The sequence below is a fragment of the Lactuca saligna genome, chromosome 5 (assembly GCF_052625555.1).
Source record: "Lactuca saligna cultivar CGN05327 chromosome 5, ASM5262555v1, whole genome shotgun sequence".
NCBI lineage: Eukaryota > Viridiplantae > Streptophyta > Magnoliopsida > Asterales > Asteraceae > Lactuca > Lactuca saligna.
Window position 1 is genome coordinate 47,601,269 of NC_136421.1, and position 15,298 is coordinate 47,616,566.

Genomic DNA, 15,298 nt, shown 5'->3' on the forward strand with positions numbered 1-15,298 from the left:
GGATTTTTCATCGGGATGGACATCACTGCAGAGGGGCTTCCTCAACAATAAGTGTCCTAAAGGCAACCATGTGGGGGATAGAGTACACCGGTGAACACGTCGTTCACAACACCTACAGGTAATGAGCCTGCTAGTGTTCCACAGGACAGTCTAGAATAGTCCGTGGTCGTCATCCATACTCTGCTGAATGACTAGAATAACACCAATAACACCGAGGCCTCTCATCTGTTTATTACACACCAATTATCTACCCATGTTCTACCCAACATATTAGTAGATAAAAATATACGTTTTTATACATAGTTTAAAAACCTGTATAACATGTTTTAATCAATACATATTCCACATAACAGATGAGGCATACACACATAACACGTATTTCATAGAGAATACATCAGATCTATAAGATAGAAGAGAGTGAATATACACTCACACGTATAACAACCAAGTATATACACATAACACGTATTTTATAGGAAATACTTCATAATATTGCGTTGGAATAAAAATAACTACACACTCACTTGATCAGAAGATGATCGGGCAGCACTACGTCTTGCAGAAGAGGTGTTTCTCCGTAGATCTGGAAGATCTTCACAAAACCGGGCTCCTCGCGGGTAGCGTTTCGGCTCGGGAATAACGCTCTTCGGGATCCTCGGGGCTTCGGATCTTACTTCGGGGCTCGGGAATATTACCGGGGCTTTGGGGCATAAACGACACGCAAAACGAGGCAAAACTTAAAGAGAGGGAAGAGTTTGAACAAGAGAAAATGGCTGAATTCGAGTTCTATTTATAGGCTGTTGGGTCTGGGATTACGCGGGGCGTACTCAAATTACGCGGGGCGTACTCAGTACGCGGGGCGTACTTTGACGTCACTGCGTGCGTCGACTGGTGGAACTCGAGTATTGGTCAGACAAGTTGCATCCGACTGAGTACGCGGGGCGTAATTGACTTGTCAAACTTCTAAATTGCGTAACTTTCGCATACGAGCTCCGTTTTCGACGTTCTTTATATCCACGCGAAGGTCAGACCATACTCTACAACTTTCATTTAGACTCCGTCGGCTAATTTTGACTTTTATTTTTATTATTTATTTTTAGAAGGCCGGGACAGAAAAACTTCGTTATAAATTCATAACTTCTTCGTCTGACGTCCGTTCTCGCCTAACTTTTCATCGTTTCGCTACTAACAACAAGATCTTCGATTCTCATTTAGATTGTTTCGGCTAAAAACCGCTCGATCTCAAATCGAGTATTCGGGCTGCATAGTGCTAAGTCGAAACTTAGAAAAATCATAACTTCCTCATACGAAGTCAGATTTGGGCGTTCCTTTTATGCACGCTCTCGGTTTAACGAAATCTACGACTTTCGTTTAGATCGCTAAGGCTAAATATCGCTCTATCTTAAATTCATATTTTACGTCACTCAGCGTCGTGTCGGTTCTGTCGCGAAACTTCGACAGGTCATAACTTCTTCGTTATAACTCGGATTTTGGCATTCCTTATATCTCCGGAATCCTTGTTTCAACCACTACAACTTTATGCAAAGATATCGAGCTTATCTCACACTTTAATTTTTGACGCTTATTTTATTCTTAATTTATTAAATTATAAAATTAAGAAAATACACACATAGATCACATAATTCAAATAATTCACAAATAATACATTCTTATTATTTCAAGTTGAGTTACAAGGTTAACCTAGACTATTACATTGCTAAAAATGGCAAGCCTAGAAACACGGGCGTTACATAGTAACAAGAATATCATCAACATAAATAGCAACAATAGTAATAGAACCATTACCTTTTTTAAGAACAAAGAGTAATCATTTTTTGAATAAACATAGCCTTATTGAAATAATGTTTGAGTTAACTTTGCATACCATTGACGAGAGGCTTGTTTTAATCCATACAAGGATTTGTTTAGTTTGCAAACTAGATGAGGATTATCAACATTATAACCAGGTGGTAACTTCATAAACACTTCTTCATGTAAGTCTCTGTGTAAAAAAGCGTTATTGACATCCAATTGTTGAATATCCTAGCCCTTTTTTACAGCCAAAGAAACTAAACAGCGAACAGTAGTGAATTTAACTACTGGAGAGTAAGTTTTGTGATAATATGTGCCTTGTTGTTGAGTAAAGCCTTTAGCAACAAGGCGTGCTTTATGTCATTCAAGAGATCCATCTGCTCTATATTTAACTTTGTAAACCCACCGATATTGAATTGGCTTTTTACCCTTAGGTAGTTTAACTAAACTCCATGTGTTATTTTCAATAAGAGCAGATAATTCAGTTTGCATAGCTTGTTCCCAGCAAGGATTACCTTTGGCTTGATGATAAAATGCAGGTTCTGGAAATTGGAGTGTACTATGAAAAGCAAACAAATGGAAATGGTGAGCATGATCTTGAAATGTAGAGGGAGAGGGGATGCATAAATTGGTTAAGGTATGATAACAATGATCAGGAGAGTGAACATTGTTAAAAATATAATCTTGAAGATAAGCAGGAGGTTGTCGAACACGTGAAACTCTTGGAGCATGAATTGGAGGTGGTTCAGGGGCATTTCTTTCATTTGGAATAGTATTGAAAGAAGTATATGGATTAGGTGACAGATCAGGGGCATTATTGGGAAGAAAAGAATTAGGTGTATGAGATTTATGTGTAATCAAATGTAAAGGGAAAACATCTTCCAAAAATTGAATGTCTCTTGAAATTTGTATTGATTTGGTAGCCAAATTGAGAACTTTAAAGGCCTTTTGTCCAATCGGATAACCAATAAAAATACAAGGAGTTGATCTTGGCATAAACTTGTCTCGATGAACTGAAGATGTAGTAACAAAACAAAGACATCCAAATGACCTGAGTTGAGAAAGATCTGGTTTCTGATTGAATAACACTTCATAAGGTGATTTATGTTGTAATATTTTTGTGGGCATTCTGTTGATTAAATGAACTGCAGTTCGAACACATTCAGTCCAATAAGCACTACCCACTCCAGATTGAAAATATAAAGATCTAGCAACCTCCAAAATGTGTCTATGCTTCCTTTCAACAGTTCCATTCGGTTGAGGGGTATATATTGTTGATCGTTGATGTTGAATACCTTTTTCTTGAAAACATTTTATTCCTTCATTACTAGAACCAAGCTCTAAAGCATTATCTATTCTAATGATTTTCACTGTCTTTTGATATTGAGTTTGAACATAAGTAACAAATGATTTGATAAGCGTAAGAGCATATCCTTTATGGGTTAACATGTGAACCCATGTATGTCAACTGAAATCATCAACAATGGTGAGGAAAAACTTATATCCATCATGAGATAAAGTTTTATAAGGTCCCCAAACATCAATGTGTATTAAATCAAACGGATGATTAGTAGTAGAAATGCTCTTTGGAAAAGGATTTCTATGTTGTTTTGATTAAAAACAAATAGAACAAGAATCAATAGATGAATCATGAGAACAGTCAACAAGAGACATAGAATGAAGTTTTTGAACAGGTAAATGCCCTAATCTGTTGTGCCACAACATAACATTGGAATGTTTATTCATTACATTGGAAGAATGAAAGTTCAATGTATTTATTACAGAAAAACGGAAGAAAGACTGTGCTGAATGAAATAATGATCAAAGACATAAAGGTCTCTAATCATTTGGCCAAAAGAAGCAAGAGCAAACTTATCCTTTACTGAAGGGTCCTGCAACATACAATGTTGATCAGTAAAAAGGATAAATGTATGAAGCTGAGAAGCAAGTTTAGGTACAGAAACAAGATTGTACTTGAAAGAGGGAACATAAAGAACATTGTGAAGAGTAAGAGTTTGATGTAACTGAACATTACCAATGTAAGAAACAATAGTATCATTCCCATTAGGAAGACCAAGAACATGTGGCTGTGAAAATTTTGATAATGAAGAAAAAAGGGATCGATTAGAGCAAATATGGTCAGTTGCACTAGAATCAACAATCCAAGAAACATGTTCATGTAATAGAGATGATGATTTGTAAACATTAGCAACAAAATGTTTAAAATCAAAGGGAATACCTTCGTCTTCCATAGCACCATTAACAACTGAAAGATTTGTCTGAGAAGATGAACTAGTACTTGAGAGAGAATTCTTGTTCAGTAATTGAATCAATTGAGTGTACTGTTCGTGTGAGATCGGTGGAGAATCATTAGAAATAACATTCTGAACTGTGGGTTTAACATCATCTTTCTTGTTCTTCGTGAATTTGAAGGTTGAAGGAAAACCAATAAGACTGTAACATTGAGCTTTTGTGTGCCCTGATTTCTTGCAATGATTACAGGTGAGCGTTTTGCGAAAAGAATCGAATGAAATTTGCATAGCGACTGCATCATGTGAAAGAGTAGAAGGAAGATTGATTCCTCGTTGGCATTCTTCTTGTATTAACAGAGAATAAGCAGTTGAAACCGATGGTAAATGTTTCATCATCAACATTTGACCACAAATAATTTTGTATGATTCGTCAAGTCCCATTAACAGCTGAATTAGGCGTTGTTCTTCAAAAAATTTGTTAATTGAAACAGAGGCACCACAAGTACAATTAGGAATAGATTGAATCATGCGAATTTCATCCCAAAGCTTTGTGAATTTAGTGAAATATGAAGAAAAATCGTCAGCACCTTGATATAGAGAGTACAACTGTTGTTGCATTTGATAGATGAGTGCGCCATCAGATTGTTCAAATCGATGATGTAGTTCTTGCCAAATTTCTTTTGCAGTTGGAAGGAATAAAAGACTATCAGCAATCGTCTTAGAAACAAAATTTAAAATCCAACTGATGACCATTCAATTAGCGCGATACCAATTAGAATATGTAGAAGAAGTCGAAAGAGGTGCAATAATAGTTCCATCAACAAAACCTAGCTTATTCTTCGTAGACAGTGAAATAACCATTGATCGTTTCTAAGAATTGAATCCAACACCAGTGAAAATATTTGAAACAAGAACAGAATTCGGATTATCAGAAGATCCAATGAAGAAAGGGCTAGATACATCAATGGAAGAAGAAAATGATTCATTTGTTGAAGAATTTGACATGATGAACAGAATCGATTACACGTCTGTACCATGTTAGAATGTAATGATCGATGATGAAAATGAAAGAGAAGATTATGAAATGAGATTTTTCATTAACGAACAAAGTCTCATTACAAAGCTTATATACAGACAAAGCATAAATAACTACTGTAACAACTTTCTAACTCAAATTACATATATACCCTTATGGTTATGAACTAATAACGATTTTGTAAACCAACAAAAATCAGTGAGACCAATATTAACACTTAATAATTCCTTTTTGTGTTCAAATAGATTTAAATGCATGGAAAACACAAATTGCATTGTTAAAAAATGATTCTTTAAGATTCATTATGTATCTCACATGTGTATTCATGCGTCAAAATAAGTACAATATATAAATATGTTATAGGAAATAATGATAACAACTTACGTTTTTGGTTCTCTCAAAACTATATATGAAAGAGGTGGTCTTCAATACTGAAAACATAGTTACAATCATAAGAATCAACAACACATATGGAATCAAAACAAGTTTACATTTCCATAATGGCATTACGTGAATATAATCATAAGTTTGTACATATACTTCTGTTTGAGCCTCATTAATCAGCGTCATTCTAGTGCTTAGTCTTCTAAGCCCTTCCAGATGGGTTTTATCTATTCTCCTTTCCAATAGTTTTTCCCTTAATGTCTTGTCAACCATCTTCTTCGAATTGCTAGGTATTTCAATTGGTTATTTCTTTCCACCAACTCTACCTCTTTTATTTTTCTTAACGCTTGTTGCAACATCAACTTTTTTATTGATCTTATCTCTACAATATTTACATGATCACATTTTCTTTTTATTTTATAACCTTTTTTGGTGATTGTAAATTGTATTTCTTCTTTCTTCTTTCTTATTTTCTTTCCTTCAATAATTTATTTTGTTTTTGGATGTATTTCTTATTCTTCTCGTACTTTCTACCATTAATAATTCTTCAACAACTATTGGTTGTAGTTGGACATGTAGTGCATTTAAAACGGCTTCCTATTGTGATTCAGGTTGTGGTGTAATTAAAACAACTTCTGTCAATTAAACAACTTAAAACATTAGTATTAAAATATGTTATTTTTACTATTCAGTTAACAGCCAAAATTACAAAACCTTTGTAATCAAGAACATATTTTTTTTTTAAAGAACAAGAACATATTATGTTAGAATAAAAACCACTAAACCATAATTTTTTTTAAAATACACTATACAAGAATGCATGACTTTTAAATAAATAAAAGACAAATAATAAGCAAAATAGGTAAATATTAAACACTTGCACTAAACCAAGTATTAAACAATTAATTAATTAAATATTAAGCACTTTCCATTTTAATCAAAGAATTCTATAAGAATTAATTATATTTACACATAATGTCTTCAAAATCATTCATTACAGTATATGGTAAACAACTAAATACATTTGCACTAAACTATTGTACAAAAGCAAGAATTCTACAATACATACTAACCTATCGATTCTTATAGATTTCATTATAACATTAAAGAAATTCTAAAAAATACCATAGTAATAAAGCCATCAAATTTGAAAGAATGCCTTCTCAATAAACCTTTGTATAAACAAAACCATTGTACTAAATTTGAAATTTTAAAAAAAATCATTTTAGAAGCCAACATTTTGTTATTCTTTTTGCTGCTATTACGATTAAAACCAGGAAACATAAATATGTACCCAAAATGCTGATAACGTTTTTCTTAAAAGAAAAACTAATTTCTACGAACCTTATATTGTTAAAGCAATTGTTATAACCACATTCTACAAGAACCGACACAAAATATACATTTTGACTTAAATTTATTCCTCTTTTTCTGTTTAACATACATAATACTACAACTCATTACTTCAGGAATACATGACATAAACATTATATTCTTTCATGATATTCATTACAACTATGAATACGAGCATCATTCAAACTATTTACCGAACTTATTAAAAAAACAACTAATATTTACAAACCCTAATTTCTCAATACCCGTTTTTTTACATATATTCATTAAGAACAAACTAAAATAAATTAGATTTGGTGGTGGTGGAATGACAAAATCATTATCTTCATTATTGTCCAACCTCAATTGTGTAACAATTGTGTTTTTGAACTTTGATTTGAAGCTCTTTCATAATATTGAACTCGAACGTCGTGTCATTATTTGTTGTCGATTGTATGCTTCAATTCTGAACACTCATTCGAATGTTCATCTATTTTTACACATTAGTGAATACGATATATTTTATAATAGCTAATTGATTCTTTTGGGGAAAATTGCATCTTCAGATGATAATATCACGAACTTTCTTCCCTCCTAACAAGGAATGATGTTAGAACTTGGAACTAAACAATCAGGGTTTACACATCTATCATGTCCCATTCCTTTTTTTAAAATTGATGAATGACTCAATTACCCCTATTAACATGTAACACACTGATTATTTATTAGATAAATAAATAAATTAATGAACGAATAGTAGCCCTAAAATAAATAATTATATATCAAAGGATGGTCTCGAAGGGATAATTGTCACAGTTTTAGAAGTCGGGAGTTAAAAGTGTGAGTTCCGGACCCAGTTTGTAAATATTTATGAAGGCAAGGGCTCTGTGACAATTATTTGGATTTAATTTGAAAGGAAAGAGGTAGAAGTGCTGAATATGTCATAATTAAGATATTGGGGGCTAAAGGGGTAACATAAGGAGCTGAATTGTAAATATTTTTTAAGATGGGGACTGTTTGGTAATTTATGGGACTTAATCTGCAAGGGATTTCCATGGATTGGGTTGAAAGGGTAAATATTTGATTATATTTGAAAGAAAAGGGACATGGAGGGATTGTGGTTTCCATTATGGCATACTTTGAAGTGGAGTTGGGTATATAACCTCATTATCGGTGAAACCCTAACCCTAAACTACCCCCACCCCCTTAGGTTGCAGCCATCACATCCACCACATTATACATCCCTCATTGGCGCCACCTCTCCACCCTTGCCTCTCCACCACCATTCCCTCTCTAGTCGCTGCTGCAAACCGCCATGACATGCTTACTACCGAAGTTGTAGTGCGAAGCTGGAACTCGGAGCCAAACCTAGCTCACAGCCGCCGCCACCGCCGGAGCCTTCTAGTGCCGCTTCCATCCTCCCCCATCGCTTCTACTACTATCGTTCACTTTATCTCTTCTTTTCCCTTAGTTCATAGAAGCGCTACCACCATCAGTCAGGCCAGCCAGCCGCCGTCGCAGCCCATACCCATTGAAGACAAAGCGGTCGCCGACACTAGCCTCTTGTGACCGTTGTTGTGCTGCCGGATGTTGTTGTTGCCGTTAGTGTCGCTGCTGCCCACCACTTTGTGTAATCATCGCTGCCAACCGCCACCAGGAGGATGGGTGGATCTGTTTGCAAGCAGAAGCATGTGTGTGGGTGGGTGTTTTATATTATTAGTGTGTGTTGTGTGGTTTGGTTTGTCCAGAAAATCAAGGAGAGGACAACACCACCATGTGCCGCAGCCGACCACCACTAAGGTGGCTGTATGTATGTGTGTATGTTTATTTTAGTGTGTGTGTGTTATTGAGTTGTGATAAGTTTAAAATTAAACTTGAAGATCGATTAGATCTATGAAACAGGTTGAGAAATAACCAAATAAACAATAAGAACAAGCAAATGGATCAAAAGGTGTCGAATGATTAATAAACAATCCTCAGAAGAGCTCGATAAAGAACATCAACTGTAGAGGATTATAGGGTTTATAGCAATCAATGAGAATGACGACTAATTCTACATACGCATACATGCATGCATATATATTTATATTAAAACCCTAACGGTTTATCTAAGAAAAAGGAGGCTAATCTAGATAAACATGGATTGACAAGCCCAATCCGGTTGTAAAACAAAAGGGCCCAAGACGCAACACATTAATCTTCAACAATCTCCCCCTTTGCGTCTTTGGCACAGAGGCTTCATTCCCTTTTAACAGCAGATGGTTTCTTCACCGTCTCAAAAATCCTCGGTATAATGGCCAGAATGTGATGCCTGACAGTGATATACCACCGAAGCATATCTGTGAAATTCTTCTTGTCTGCTGTAGAGTTCTGCTTGCATCGGTGAATGATGTTTATTATATGCTCCAGGCAATCTGTTGAAAACAGATGCTTGTCTACCAAAGCAAACAGAAACTTGTGCTTATCGCCTCTTGTGAACATGACCGTCAGATTTGAAGAGTCAATTTGCCCTAACTTCATTTTGTGCACATCTCCTGTCTTGGAAGTAGGCTTGACGGTCGTTTTTTTGTTCATTATTTTTGCTATTTCCTGATCCATAGTGGTAAGCTCATGGATATAGGAAGCCAACATTCTTTTGAGATGTTTCAGAATCGGTTCATACTCTCTTTGATTTGAGAGAAGAATGTTGTATAGCAGAATCCAATCATGAGGATTCAGACTGGGAAGATCTGCCAGAGAAATAAAATGTTCTGTGTTGGCCGTTCCTCTGTTGACTTTGAAGTTAACGTTCACAAATTTCCCAGCCTGTGTTGGTTTCAGTACCTTGACCTTTACAATCTTCTGTGCACTCCATGTCAAGTACTGTGGTTGACCATACTTCAAATAAAAATCTATCAATTCTTTGTCAACCTTCAAGTTTGGATGAGGGACATCAGCAGTGACATCGAAGCAATGAAATATAAAAGCCTTTCGTGTGATCGGCATGTCAAACTGCGAGTCTTTGGTATTCTCACACTCAAAAGATGCAATCGGTTCCAACCAATACATGGAGGGAAACTCAATCGCTTGATTAATGAGTGTGTCTCTATCCCATTCTGGGAACAGAGTCTTCTTGGCCTTTAAAGCATCCTCATCCTCCTTGATTCTTCTTTCTTTGGCCTCTGCCTCTCGAGCTATTTTCAGAGTCTCATCCAGCTCTTTATCTCTTTTCTTTCGTTGAAGAGCTTCAGCAATAGTTTCATCAGTATCTGACTCGCTCTCAACAAGTAATTGTTTTCCAGAACCCGAAGCTAAATTAACATTCGGGTCTGTCTTTGGTATAGCCTCCTCTCCCCCTTGTCTCGGAAGAACAAGCTTCTCCGAGACACCCTTCATCTCGCTCAGAATGGTAATCGCAGGAAGGAGTTTAGCCTGGAGATGTTGTCGGATGGTAAGGGTAAGAAAGGGATCATGAGTTTTGAGGACATTCGTCAACATGTTCTTGACATCACCAGCGCAACCTTGAAGAACAGCCCGCTGAGTTTTCAGTAAAGAGATTTCTTGTTGTGCCTGGGCCAGTTGTATCTTCTGAAGGTCAATAGTTGCCTGATGCTTGACAAGATCCTCTTTTAAAGTGCTCTCTGCTGCTAGAGAAGCAAAACGTGAATCCAAAGATTGAAGAAAAGAGGTGGATTCAGTTTTGAGGCCAGCACGCAGAGCCTCGAACTTGGAAGTTTCACCCTGAAGGGTAGCCGAAAAGGAGTCCACAGACGTTTGATACTTGGCCGCATTAGCATCAGCATGTGCTTTGAGAGAATCGAGAAAAATCTGAGTTGTGTGTACAACCTCAGAGACTTCCTTTGTGGCTTTGGAGCACGAAGCGGCTGATTTGTCAATAGCATCAGTGGAGCGATCCAGAGCATCAGTATACGTCTTGATTGCAGACTCGATAAAGGCTTTCAGCACCACACCCCCATAGGCTTTATTATCAGCCAACAAACTATCGAGTTTGTCATGAATTTCTTGAAGCTGCTGACTGGTAATAGTGGTATCTGCATCAGTATCAGTGGGAATCCAGTATGGGCTATAATAAAGAGAATCGTACTCTTCATCATCACCACCCAAAGTAGCACCGGAGGTTGATGAAGGAGAAGGTGATGGTGGTATGTTAATAACAGGTGTTTCAACCACAGTAGTAGCCCCTGTATCAGATACATTGACTGTTACTAGTGGTTGGGAAGAGGTGGGAGTAACGGATTCGGTTATGATTGGAGTGGGGATCAAAGATGTAGGGATAGTGACAGAGAAAGGAATGGTTGAGGTGGGTAAAGAGGTTGGTTCTGTTTTAGTGGGAGTGATGATGATAGGAGCAGAAAGTGAAACCTTCTGTTTCGGTGATGGGGGTGGGGTAGGAATTTTAGGAGAAGGTGGAGGAGTGGATAGTTTTGTAACTTTGGGAGATACTGGTGGAGAGGGAATATGAGTATCTATAGGAGAGGATGGTTTTTGAGGAGACTGAGCAGGAGTTGGCTCTTTTGGTGAAGCATGAGGAGCGGCAGCCTCTGCGTCTGATGTTTCATTTGGAGCAGAGCCAGGAGAAGGGGATCCTTTGGCCCTTTTAGCCATCTTCTTAACCTTCTTTGATTTAGACTGAGAGGGTTCGTCTGCATCATGTTTTCGCTTAGAGGATCTTGGCTTTCTCTCCTTTTTCGGTTCTGTTTCCTTCTTCTCTTGTTTTTCCTTTTTACCAGCCCTCTTGCCACGGTTTGCAGGTTGATCTAGGGCTTCCAAGGCAACCTTCTGTTCGTCAGTCAGAACCCTTGGAGGCAAAGGAGTTCTGGTGCTGTAATCGGCCATGATCTTGCTATGAGGCGTGACACACATGTACATGGATTCAGGAATTAATCCATAATGTAGAAACTTACTCGGGTCAGAAACAATAATCTTCTTAGTATGGAAAGAAGCTATTGAAGCCAGAAGATCATCCTTCATCACGGGGATGTCCAGAGAATCCATGGCTTTCTTCGTGATGAGCGTCCAGAAACATCCGCAGGAGATCTCGGAGTACCGGGTTGTGGTGTTAAGACTCTGAACGACTTGAGACCAGATTATGGAGCCATAATCTAAGTTGATGCCATTGTAAAGTCCATAAAGGATGGTGAGAAATCCTTTGCTCGTGGTATCAGAACCACCACAGCGTTCCGCTAAACCCTTGATTAACAGGGTAAGCAAGCCATTCCACTGCGAAGGAAGACAAGACTTCTTGACCTTTGCGATCATCGTAAGTACATCGGTATAACCCATCTCGTACATCATCGAGAAAAGCTGGGCAGTTGAGACAAAATCTGGTGAGATGACGGATGAATCGACAGCAAACCCGTAGAAGAGAACAAAACTTGGTTTTGGAGACGGAGGTTCTCTTGTCATGGATGGTGAAGTAGATACGATCTTTGTGTTTATCATAACTTGCTGATGTGTAAACCTGAGAAAGCAGGGACATCGGAACTGCTTCCACCTGCGTGAGAGCCAACAACAATGGGGAATATTTCAGACATTCCACCACATGGAGAATGTACGCATCATACAAAAAAGGAGTCATCTCGATAATCATATTCTGATTAGGCTTGATGGGAAGCAAAGATGAAGATGCAGTTTGATCGTGCGCAGAAGAAGAAGTCGCCATTGTTGAATCGAAGAAGAAGATGAACAGTGGAAACTTTTTCAGAGAGAAAGGATACGTGTGTGGTAAATGACAAAGAACACGATCACCCATATTTATACCGTTCACTGGAGAGAGAAAATCGTGATGATTATGGAACCAAAACGTCGCCTGAAAAAGCGCAATTGGATGTTATGGTGTATCTTAGGAAAACGTCAGCACACGTGGGTGTGAAACGAATCAACTGCACGTGCCCAAATCATATTTTTGTACCGTTTGAAATTCCTTGTGCCCTTGTTTGGTTACAACTGAAACTTAAAACCACATACCAAACAGCAATAAGAATGTTGGAAAAATTAATTTTCGTGCATAAGAGTGTGAAAGATAAAGAAATAAATCAAAGGTGTTTGAGATGTGAGTGATGTCTATGAAGAAGACATAAGGCGGAGGATTCCGGGCAAGAATCACTTCCTTCAAAGCCAAGAGAGACTTGAAGTGCTTGTGTGGTTTCCCGAGAAATACGATCAATTGTCTGTCAATAAACAATGAAAGGCATCTTTTGATCATAGGCTGTTGGGTGGCTGTCCTCTAACTGAACATCAAGTCTCAACATAAAACTGAGTATTGGCAGAGGTACCTGTAAGACCGATGTGATCTGTTGAACAGGTAGGTGGGAATTATCTTGTGACAAGCATGGGATAAATAGAAATCTCAAAAAAAATAAACTGGACCTCTTTGGGAAGAAATGTCTAAGGTATAGACGATTTCATAAAAGATCACGCAAAAAGAAAATGAGATTTCCAAGTAACAACTTAAGTATATCACTCACCGTCAATTCATTTTAGGTATTGGATTTTGGGTTTCACTTAGAACGTGGTTATCGAATCCAAGATCATAAACACAGATGTTGTGTAACCATAAGCTTCAGTGGTAAAGACCGAAAGCATCAAGGGTTACTTTTAGGGAATCGAAGGTAAATGTAGAATTTTAGGAGGTGGTTAAGAAACCGAATGTACCTTCTGCTACAGAAGTGTGACAAAGCAGAGCAACTCATGTCTCAAATGAGAAGAGTAAGGCTTACTCAAGATCATAGAGGCTTGTGACAACATACAACAGCATGCTTCTAGGGACTTCTAACTAGTCTGAGAGAAAAAATGAAACATACCTGGTTGAACACTATCGAAGGTGATACTTGTATTTACCTGTGCAAAGCTTACACCAACCAGAACTAGCGAGTAGTGGAAATAAGTAAGAAACTGAATAAAAACGAAAATGAAAATATTTTTGTATTTTAAGATTTTTCTAAAAGAGAAAGATAAAATGTTTTAGTGATTTTGAAATATTTCTGAAAAAGAAATAAAAACAGAAAGATAAAATGTTTTTGTGATTTTGAAATATTTCTGAAAAAGAAATAAAAACAGAAAGATAAAATGTTTTTCTGATTTTGAAATTTTTCTGAAAAAGAAATAAAAACAGAAAGATAAATTGTACAATAGAAAAAAAAATGATGAAGCAGAGATAGACCGAGCGATCTGTGTATTTCGGTGACATTAAAATTTCAGAACAGAGAGGAACCGAGCGGTCTGTCTATTTCAGTGTCATTAAAATTCCAGAACCGAGAGGGACCGAGCGGTCTGTCTATTTCGGTTCCATTAAATCTCCCGAACAGAGAGGGACCGAGCGGTCTGTCTATTTCGGTTCCATTAAATCTCCAGAACAAAGAGGGACCGAGCGGTCTGTCTATTTCGGTTCCATTAAATCTTAGTTAGAGATTTGAGGATTCGGGACCAACTCACCAACCATCATACCTAAGCCTTGTAGAATTTTGTTGAAAGTCGCTTCAGGAAGAGCTTTGGTAAAGACATCGGCCAACTGATCAGTGGTTCGAACAAAGTGTACTTCAACGTTTCCATCTTCCACGTGATCTTTGATGAAGTGATACCTTAGTGCGATGTGCTTGGTCTTGGAGTGTTACACTGGGTTATGACAAATCCTAATTGCACTTTCAGAGTCACAATATAGTGGGATCTTTTTCATATTGAGTCCATAGTCTCGGAATTGACTCTGGATCCGAATCACTTGAGAGGTACAGGAAGCAGCAGCAATGTATTCTGCTTCAGCTGTAGACAAGGATACGCACGTTTGTTTCTTGGACTGCCAGCTAACCAACTTCCCATCGAGGAATTGGCAACCGCTAGTGGTGCTTTTCCTGTCGAGGCCACATCCACCAAGGTCTGCATCTGAGTAGGCTTGAACGAAGAAGCCTGAGTTAGAAGGGTACCATAGACCTAAAGAGGTAGTTCTCTGGAGATATCGTAATATGTTCTTTACTGCAAGCATGTGAGGCTCCCTAGGATTTGCCTGAAACCTAGCACAGTAACAAACAGAAAACATTATGTTTGGCGTGCTAGTAGTAAGATACATCAGAGAGCCTATCATTTGACGATAAAGTGTAAGATCAACAGCCGGTTTATCCAGGGATGGAGTGAGTTTAGTGTCGAACGCCATTGGAACTTTGACCTTTGAATTTCCCATCATGCCAAATTTTGCTAAGAGGGTCTTCGTGTAAGCTTCCTGGTTGATAAAGATGCCTTTAGGTCCCTGTCTAATATTTAAACCAAGGAAAAAGTTAATGGGACCCATCGAGCTCATTTCAAATTTAGTCTCCATCAGCTTTCTGAATTCAGCTGTTAGGCTAGGATTCGTTGAGCCAAAGATGATATCATCGACATAAATTTGAACGATCATCAGGTGGTTACCTTCCTTTTTGCGAAAGAAGGTTGGGTCAACCGAACCTTGTTTGAATTTGGACATCTTTAAAAATTTAGTCAGCGTTTCATACCA

At 37.6% G+C, this 15,298-nt stretch overlaps 1 protein-coding gene across 1 annotated transcript; it reads right to left on the bottom strand.

The window, feature by feature from the left end:
• Window positions 1-3,590: 3,590 nt before the first annotated feature.
• Window positions 3,591-4,817, bottom strand: LOC145045265 (uncharacterized). The gene has a single exon (XM_078993602.1). The coding sequence runs from the start codon at window positions 4,815-4,817 to the stop codon at window positions 3,591-3,593; it is 1,227 nt and encodes a 408-aa protein (XP_078849728.1).
• Between the last annotated feature and the right edge of the window lie 10,481 nt (window positions 4,818-15,298).

What these genes read in the sequence shown, in the direction of transcription:
- LOC145045265 (XM_078993602.1), bottom strand. Translation starts at nt 4,817, where the DNA reads ATGGTCATCAGTTGGATTTTAAATTTTGTTTCTAAGACGATTGCTGAT.